Source organism: Chaetura pelagica, unplaced genomic scaffold, assembly GCF_000747805.2.
Source record: "Chaetura pelagica isolate M959 unplaced genomic scaffold, ChaPel_1.0 scaffold278, whole genome shotgun sequence".
Taxonomy (NCBI): Eukaryota; Metazoa; Chordata; class Aves; order Apodiformes; family Apodidae; genus Chaetura; species Chaetura pelagica.
The window spans coordinates 897,401-907,129 of record NW_009954497.1 but is presented as its reverse complement, the minus strand read 5'-3'; the positions used below and the strand labels follow the sequence as shown (position 1 = coordinate 907,129).

At 37.5% G+C, this 9,729-nt stretch overlaps 1 protein-coding gene across 1 annotated transcript in view; it reads left to right on the top strand.

Annotated features, from left to right (window-relative positions):
- CRIM1 (cysteine rich transmembrane BMP regulator 1 (chordin-like)) overlaps nt 1-9,729 on the top strand; it is a 175,396-nt gene that overhangs the window by 127,799 nt on the left and 37,868 nt on the right. The window contains exon 9 of the mRNA XM_010004603.1: nt 3,439-3,636. Within this exon, the coding sequence (XP_010002905.1) occupies nt 3,439-3,636 (198 nt within the window). The remainder of the gene's footprint in view (nt 1-3,438; nt 3,637-9,729) is intronic.

The window sequence follows — 9,729 nt, the reverse complement described above, 5'->3', positions numbered from 1 at the left end:
CCCTTCAGCATCAGATCTTCCTTAGACATGGTCAGGTGTGCAGTACTTTTTGGGGGGCCTTCTTCCCAGAGAATATAAGCTGTTCCTAATATCTGCACCAAGTATTTAGGTATTCTCCAAAGCAATAGTGGTGCCCCTCGGACACATTTCCATTGCCTTGCAGCCTGCTTCTTCCAGTCGCGTTCTGTCTGACCAGAACAATATGTGCACCTTTTCTTCTCTACGATTATAGCAAAGAAATGGGGCAGTAATCTGACTTCAGCATTTTTCTCTTTGTCCTTTCCTTGTTGACATCCTGCTTCTCTGTTTGTGAGGCCTACAGCCCTCCTAAAAAGGGTTCTATGGGAAATTTCACGTTGACCTTCTTGTTTGCTCTAGAAAATACTTGGCACACCTTCTGCCAGAATACGATGAGAATTCCCACAGAGGGAGATGGGGCTGGAACCCTTCACCTGGATCTTGTCCCAGTGGGGGTCAAGAGCCACAGTATAGACAGAGACCCATGAAGCACTCCTGGTCCCTGTGTTTAAATGTGAACTTGGGATTGAGAATGACTTCTTAATAAGCAAAATAACTGGAAATCTCAAATCTCCTCCTAAGAGGAGAGGAATCAAAGTATTAATGTTAGTTTCAAACACTTCACAGTGTGTTTAATATCAGTATTGCTGTAGTTTATTGCAGGAGCAAATAAAACAAAATTCATCGTAGTTGTGCTTCATTCAAAACAAAGAATGTTATGAAAGTAAAGACTGTCATAAAAATTAGTCTAAGAAAGGCATCTGGAAGAGTTGAACCTTCTCAGTCAGCACAGGATCTAGTGAATAATACTGTTTGGATGGCTTGTTATGTTACAAACTATTGAAACCTTCTTCAGGCATCTATAAAAACAAAATCTGGATAATGAAGTATCAGTGGTGAGGTAGGAAGCAGGAAGTAATTCTTTAACTAGTATTTGTATTTTTATGTTTTAGTGTATCTGTTCCTATCAGATACATTGATACTTGGTTTTCCCATGTAGACAAGCTGAAATAGAAATGCTGTAGGCTTCAGTATTCTAAAGAGACACCAGTCCATATTTGCCATGTGTTTAAGATTTGGTTTAGACATTCATTATGGTGAGAGGCAGGATGCTAGACTTCTTCATCTTTCTTGGTACAGTTGTGCCTATGCTTCTAAGAGCCTTCAAGATGTGGGGGTTAAAAAAAAATTTAAAAATTAAAAAAAAAAAAAATTCAGTGCTATTCCATCATTTAATGACAAATTAGAAAAATTAAGAGTAGATATGTCTGATGTGGTGCAGCCCTTCCTGAGTAAGTGCAGATCCATGCCTGAAGAAGTTGCTGTGTGAGCTTCTGATTTAGCAGAATATGTGAAATCTTTCCTGTGATTAGATTTGGCAAGATGAAATCATTATGACAATGTATATAGATACATAAATAACATATCTATACATCTGCTATATCTGGGCTCTTTACATCATCTCTCTTAAACTCAGATGTGGGTACTGATTTTTCACATTGGACTTGCAGTTCTAGGTATGTCCTTCATCCTCTCTGGTGATTTAAATATTCAGCTATCTTACGATTTCTCAATAAATTGTTCTGCAATATCATCATAGAATGTTAGAAGTTGATTGCTCCATTTTTTTAACCTTTGAATCAGACTATCAAGAAAACCTGTTAAGACTTCATTTGGTGCTTGATGAGTTGCTGTGTATTAGGGCATGCAAAGGAGATTTCTCAAGACAGATCCCCAGTAGATAGAAAAAAAATGGATAATGATTTATAGTTGCTGAATGCAATAACATTTCCTGGTACTAAAAAACACATTAAAAAAAAAAAAAAAAAAAAAAAAAAGTAAGCTCCAATTCCTTTGTTAATAACTCACATTATGTTTAGTGACACCTAAACTGACAAGGTGAGTCTTTTAAATGGGCAGAATGTATACTTAAAAACCCACCCATTCATGCTTTTTTAGTTGGTGAAGAGGTGACATTTTTCTCTACCCACTCTTTCTATTGCATTATTTCATGACTGATTTTCAAGGTAATTAATTGTTTCCTGCTAATGTTTTATTGATGATAAAAGTATAAACAAATACAATGTTTTTTTTCTTTCCTGCAACAATTTTTAAATGGCACGTGGTTAATTTGATGTGCATTGTGTAGTACAGGTACAAGCCCTTCTTGTCTTAGCTCCAGGAAGAACTTTCAAAGTCCTGCAGGATACCCCAGCATGAGGAAATGTCATTTGCTGGGCTCAATTTATAGCTTTACTAAACACTGCTGACCTTTTAAGGATACCAGGAACTTTGTGCTTTGACTCACATAAAAGACTATAGCAAATAACACAAGACTTTAAGGGTTTTTCTGTGCTTTGTCTGTATTCCTGTGTCAATCAGAATCCCATACATGAGTTGAATGATAAAATTCACTTCATTTGTTTGTGTATGATTTGATTCTGGATTAGGTAAAAATAGTTAATTGCAGATGCAAGGTAATCCTAAAACAGGAAAGGTGCAAAGTTAAGAAATTAGGAAACATTTTAGTTTTTAAATGTCTTATTTTCCCAAACAACTGTTTTGTATATTTTCTTAACCCATTTTGCTAAAATTGGAAATGTCTCTAAAATTCAGGATGAGCTTGAATACCAAGTAGAGGTAGAATTTCTGTGCAGTTCCACTCCAAATGTTCAGAGTTTGATACCACCATAGCATCTTACAATGGCTTATAATAACACAAGAGTTATTAGTACTGCTGCTGCTTTCACCTGCACTTAAAATGCATTGTCTTCCTTCCAAAAGCGAATTATGAAACTTCAGAGAAATATTCCAAGTTTCATCCAGTCCTTTTTTTCCTTTAGACATCTCTTTTCTCCCAAGGTCTTCAAACTTAATGCTTTTTGAAATTGACTTAGGAGTAAATCACTTGTGCTTATTTGATGTCTGCTGTCTGCTAAAAACAAAGCTTTTAGTTTTATTTTTATATATTTCTATAAATTGAATTTGCTTTAATATGTAATTTGCTTTTTGCTATTATCTGTGTTGCTTGTCACATTTCCAAAGAGTAAAACATAATTTTTAAAACATTAAAGCTGCTTTTATTTCAAGTAATGAATTAGAATATATGGAGTTGCAGTATTTATATATGTAAAAGTTGTTACACACAAAACTTGAGTTGAAATAGTTAAATACAGAACACTAAAAAAAAATCCTAAAAAGAGAATTTTTGAACATTCAGTATAAGTTGACTTAACTTTCTCAACAGTAAATTTCAATCTTGACATTTACTCTCAGTAGTTTTCTCAGTGTTTGATAGTGACTGCACTTAACCCTTTCTAGGTAATGTACAAACAAAAGTATTGCAGTTATTCATACCTAAAGTTTAGGTGTAAAAGGGGAAGGTAAAATCTCTTATTCTCTTGCAATGCTTCATTTCAGACCCAGTTTATCCGGTGAATAACCCTGCTGGCTGCTATGCCAATGGTCAGATCCAGGCTCACGGAGACCGCTGGCGAGAGGACGACTGTACTTTCTGCCAGTGCATCAATGGAGATCCACACTGCGTTGCAACAGCCTGTGGGCAGAGCTGTCTAAATCCTGTTAAAGTCCCTGGGGAATGCTGCCCGGTGTGTGAAGGTAAGATTAGTATTTCCTCTGTTGTGCTTCAGTCTGTGATGGCTGCTGCTTAGCCAGTAATTCCTGGTTTACTTTACAGTTTTGGAGGATTCATATAGATGCTACAGCATTGCCTGTGACTGAATAAACTGGTGAAGGCAGAATAAATAAGTATGGTTTAACTCTACTTGTATATGGCAATGCCTGATACTCTTCTGGCCCAAAAGTGTAGAGTAAGAGATTACTTAAGATATGCACTGTTCACTAATTTTACTATTAGTTTTGCTTAAAGGTTATTATGTATAGGAGAAGTTAGAAGACCAAAATGTCAGTTGGCTGGTATTACCAATAATTGCATTTTTCCTGGTGTCTTATTTATCAGTGTCATTTAGTTACAACTGAAAATCTCTTTGCACAATACAGTTTTATAATGGACATAATTATTGTATGAATAAAACATCATTTTTTCAAGTGGAACTTACAGAGGATGATATTATGTGGGAGATTAAATTTTAGGGTTTAAAATGCAGTTTTCATTATCTTGTGGCAAAACATGTATCTTGTATAACTGACTTAACTGTATGGTAAATGCTCGCCCAGCCTGGCAATGGAAATATGAAGATTTGCAAACTGAGACATTAAAAAAAAATATAAATATATATACACACACACACGTGTGTGTACGTACATTCAGAGGTGTTTTTTTACGAAGTAGTTGTTCATCATGAAAAACACCAGATTACTAAATTCAGAAATGGTTCATCTAGACCTGTCTTCAAAGTCATCTTCACAGTGTACAAATGCTTGTGGGTGCTCAGTGAGCTACTACGTAGGTTGTTCCTGTTCCATGTCTGCTAGAATGAAATGTTGTGTAACCGCATGTGTCTTGGGGCCCTTCTTGGCTCACAGTATACATCCCAAGTTCACTGGGATACTTTTTAGGGTAAGTCCCATAAGCACAAAGATTTTTTACAAGTGCTCTTTCATTCCAAAATTCACATCACAAGATACGAAGAAAGTGTCTGATAATGTATAAAAGCTGACGGTTAATTGTAGAGTTGCTACTTGCACTAAACTAATTCTAATTGATGAGGAAGCGAGTTGACTGCTTTTAAACCTCCAGTGATCCCGTCATTATGGAAATCACAGAGTATGAGGAGCCAGTACAGAGAGAGGGGTTGGTGAAAGTATTTTCAATATGTCGGGTTGTTGGGTTTTTTCCTCCAATGAGAGAAGGATAGAGGAACATCTCTGTATTCCTGTTCTAGACTGGAGCAAAGGGATGAGAGAATTAAATGCTTATCTATATCAGACTGAGACAATTACTGTGAACGGTGGGAAGCAAACACAGGGCAGAGCATAGGTATCCATCGTTCATTACTGCAGGTTACAACATAATTCATTAACCTACCACGCTAATGCCCCTATAGTGCTTTCAGAAGACAAGTTAGCTTATCTGGTCTAGGTTAGGTAATTCTGTGCTATAACATGCTTTTACTCTTTAAAGCAGGACAGTAGGCCTTTGGTCTTTTTCTGGATATTGTTGCTTAGAAAGTGATGCAGGTAGGCTGAAAAGAGTCAGAAGGAGAGCAGTGAGCACAGTCCAAGCTTTGCAAAATATGTCCTAAGAAGACAGATTGAATAAATTGGGTTGGTTTAAATTAAAGAGAAAATTACTAAGTTGGAATGAGACTATTTCAATTTTCAAGTGCCTAAAAGGTTGTTGCAAAGCAAAAAGACAAGAAAGAATGGAATTCAGTCGTGATTTAGAGGAAAGCAGGAAGTTGTTAAGGAAAACAGAACTCCTCCTGTGGCATGTGGTGACTAAGGTTGTCCTTTTTATGCATTCAGGGCATCACTGTTTGTATTTTCAGCCTCAGCTCAGGAAATTGCCTACATAACTGAAAGCAGTATTAGTCATTCCTGTGTAGTTTTCAGTGTTTATGCAAGTGATGGCTGTGGCTGCTATTTTTTTTTAAGTAAACATCAAAGTGATCAAAAGCCCTTTTGGCAAGACCTCTTGTTAAAGTATGTCCACCCTTGTCACTTCTCACCAGTTTTCCAACATAGCAATGCCTGTGGGTTGTGCTGGTGCAAGGAGTGTGTAGAAAAAAGCCTAAGTTGTAAGCAGGGAGCTAGCAAATTTGAGGTGTGTCCAAGGTGGGGGGAGGCAGAAAGCAAGGCACACTGATCAGTCATGAGACAAGAGATAAAGGAACATTGAGAAAGTGCAGTGTGGAGGGGAAGTCCATCTTTTATTAACCTGTCCCCAACCTCAAGCTCTTCAATCGATGCAGCTTTTCAAGACAGGCACCTCCTTTCACTGGTGACAGCTGGGACAAGCAGGCCCATCATGTTCTGTGGATCCAACACAAAGAATTAGTTTTAAGCTTCTGATGGATGCTTCTATATAGCTACTATAGCTGCTGTAATGATATTGGTCCTTTGGGATTTGCCTTTGTTTGTTTAAACTATTATCTATTTAGTCTGTTTTTTCTTTCTTTGTTTTCTATACTGTCTTCATTAAGAGCCAAGGCTTAGGTAATCACACTGGCCCTCTGCTTTCCCCACAGTTTTAGAGCCAATGGCTTTTTGCAGGACAAGGAAGCCCCAAAGAGAGCTCATTTCTACAGACTTAATGAAACCAGACAGCTAGATGGAGGGCAGAAAGTGTTTTGCAGGTGCTATAAGGGACTGCAAAATTTTGGTATGTCCTTGTGCTTCTTTAGGCTCAGAGGTTCCTCATGAGAGCTGGTTTGTATGCCTGTCCTGTTGGCGGAAACTGGTTCCTTCAGTATTCAGGTTGTTGTTAGTGCTGCTGCTTACAGAGCAGCTTGTTTCTCCAGTGGGCTAATAATTTTTCATTTTCTGAATTAAAATGGGTGTGGTTTAAGTAGCAATTCCATTTTTAATGAATTTTGGAAAAAAAAAAAGAGTGGATACGGGAGCTTAAATAGGTGGTTTCAAGGAAGCCCCAAAGAGAGCTCATTTCTACAGACTTAATGAAACCAGACAGCTAGATGGAGGGCAGAAAGTGTTTTGCAGGTGCTATAAGGGACTGCAAAATTTTGGTATGTCCTTGTGCTTCTTTAGGCTCAGAGGTTCCTCATGAGAGCTGGTTTGTATGCCTGTCCTGTTGGCGGAAACTGGTTCCTTCAGTATTCAGGTTGTTGTTAGTGCTGCTGCTTACAGAGCAGCTTGTTTCTCCAGTGGGCTAATAATTTTTCATTTTCTGAATTAAAATGGGTGTGGTTTAAGTAGCAATTCCATTTTTAATGAATTTTGGAAAAAAAAAAAGAGTGGATACGGGAGCTTAAAATAGGTGTTTAGCATCAATATGTAATAGCACCTCAAGAACATCAAGCCAGCTAAAGTGATAGAATAACCATGTTTCCCTCAGGCCATCTGCATCATTGGACAGACATCTGCAAACTGGAATAATAGTTGTGTTCCCAGCAAGTAAATATTGAGTCGGATAGCATGAAAATACCTGATTTTGTTATCTATGTTTTCTTAACAAGATAATAAATACAAGTGCTCAGCACTGGCACTATGTGAAAAATGTCCCTTAGAGAAGTGTGTGGCTCCTCCTGCTCCCTTGCGTATCCCAGAGGCTCGGGCTGTTCACAGGGAAAGCAGCAACCCAGTCCACTGATACGCAGTAAGTGGTTATCTCTCAGTATGTCCCTCTGAGTGACAGCCCTCAGGTACAGGTGGCAGGGTGCCAGCATAAGCTGTGAATGAGAAATTAAGTGTTAAACACAATCCCCTTGGAGAATTTTCATGAATAAGGCCCACATTATTTCGCTGTCATTATGGCTGACACTTTATCTTCACAAAAAGAAATTAACATTTTCATCAATAAAGGGCTCCAAACTCTAGCTGAGATGTAATTCAGTTCAGTTCCTTTAGCATGTTCAACACTTCATTAAGTAAAAACAGGCAGCAGAGTTCAGTGAAAAGAAGTTTGATTCATTCAGGATGAAGTCAGTGGTAGTGAGCAACGTTCACCAGCACAGGGTTTTGGGCCCAGAGATCTCCTTAGAGTGTGAAGTGTAAGTTATTGTTCAGCAGCAGGGCTGCATTTCTCAACCAGCCTTTTCATCAAAGTCAATTAAGGGATGCAAACGCTGTGCTGCAGAGAATTGGGCTTACATTTGCCAGATCATGCTTTAGTGTAGTGGTTTTACACTAGGCAGCCGAGGCTGTTGAACCACACAATCCAGAGTATAAAGAAACATGCTGCCATTGAAAGTCTCTCCGAGTTTAAATCAGGAAGACTATACTAGTGTAAAATAACCTTTTCCTACTTTTCAGTGATTCATTGTTAAGGTCAGTGGAAGACTACTGCAAGGATAAATAATGAAAGAATCCTAATGTATATATGTCAGTGCAGCAAAGGATGTCTCCCTTATTATAAAGAATTTCATGGATCCTCTAATTAATTCTTTTCAGAGCCTAAAGCATTCATACATTTGCCCCACATGCATTCTAATTTAGTGTATTTAATGTACCTTCACCTAGCTGTGTTTGGACATATCTTGGTAGGAAGGCTTAATCTATTATTCTTCATGTCACTCCACCTAAAATGGTCAAAAAGCATTAAAATATGTTTGAAGGGTATACATGCCTATTAAACTGAAAACTGGAACAATTTATTACAACATACAAAAGCTTTTAATTTCACATCTTGGAAGCAGAAAGCTTGTGAGTATTTTGATTGCATCACTGCAAAAAAAGAAAAAAAATAAAAAATAAAACCCATGCAGCTTTGGTTCGCACAAGGCTTCTTAAGTTTGCAACAATAAAACAGTCTTGGATTCCGGTATTTACTTTTGAGGAAAAATACATATCTAAGTAGTTCCAGGTTGATAGTATGACTAAAACTTGAAATAAAAATCTGCTAAACTGAAGCATGTGTTTGGAAGCATTAGTGAATATATTTTCAGAGTTATTTGTGACATTAGAAAATTACCTTGAGTTGATGCACGTGTTTTATAAATATGTGAGGCAGAACTGTTGAACTCTGATAGTTAATACAGACAGCTAAACACTGGGAAAAAAACTTCCTGCAAGGTACTTGGTATTTCAAGCCCAGGAAGGAAATTCTCTTGCCCAGAACTCAGGACTGATACTTTTCATGTAATGAACTGGAGGGGCAGGGAAGGCTGGAATGCGAACTATGAGGATGGAAAACATTTAGTCACTCTTGGAATGATATGAATGTTTTTACAGGAAGCTTAAGTAAACACACATGCTGCTGCTTAGTAGGCTGCAGCTAACTTTTTTGGACAGCAGACAAAATTCAATTAAGTATGCAGTCAAATGAAACGCTGTTGAGCAGCGCACCCTTCAGGACTAGTTTATAGCCAGTTATCACATAAAGCACTAGGTAAAAAGTTAGACCACCGTTCAGTCTTTTTCCTGATCTTTTAAAGTAAATCCTTGAAAGCAGTGATGCTGTATTTCTCTAAGTCGGTGTGGGTTTCATAGTGTCAGAACATCTTAATCCTTTTAAAGGTAGGTGGTGGTATAAAATGCTACAGAAGAGGGAGCTATTTCACTTTCCCCAAACACTGGCATGTTCTTTATTATTGATGTTATAGTCTTTCTCCATGTGTAGAAAATTATTTTTTATCATTTTTCCTTCTTCCCCCAGAGTTGGTTTTCATTTCATGCTCCCAATGAGATGTTTGGCTTTCTAGAATCCTCTTCTGTCACTATAGGATCTAAATCACTGGTATTTTGCAAGTTGTTCTCTCAAGGGTTAAAAGTCATTGTAAGTTAAATGTGTAAACTTCAGAAAGTTATTTTTTGTAATTAATGTCTTAGCACAACATGATCTTTATGCAAAGTTTCTTATGGTTGTGCCCCCTTAAGAAACAAACAAACAAAAGCAACCAAGCCACCAAAAGAAACAAAAAAAACCCAAACTGAAACAAAAAAAAAAACCTCAACCAACCTACACAGTTAATTATTGTTAAAAGTAGTGAAAATACGAGTTGGCAGAATTATTTATGGAATTAATTCATTTTTCCATTTATACACTGGAGTCGTATGTACCTTCTAGTCAGGGGTGGTGGGGAGAACTGTACATGGGGGAGCTCACAGGTG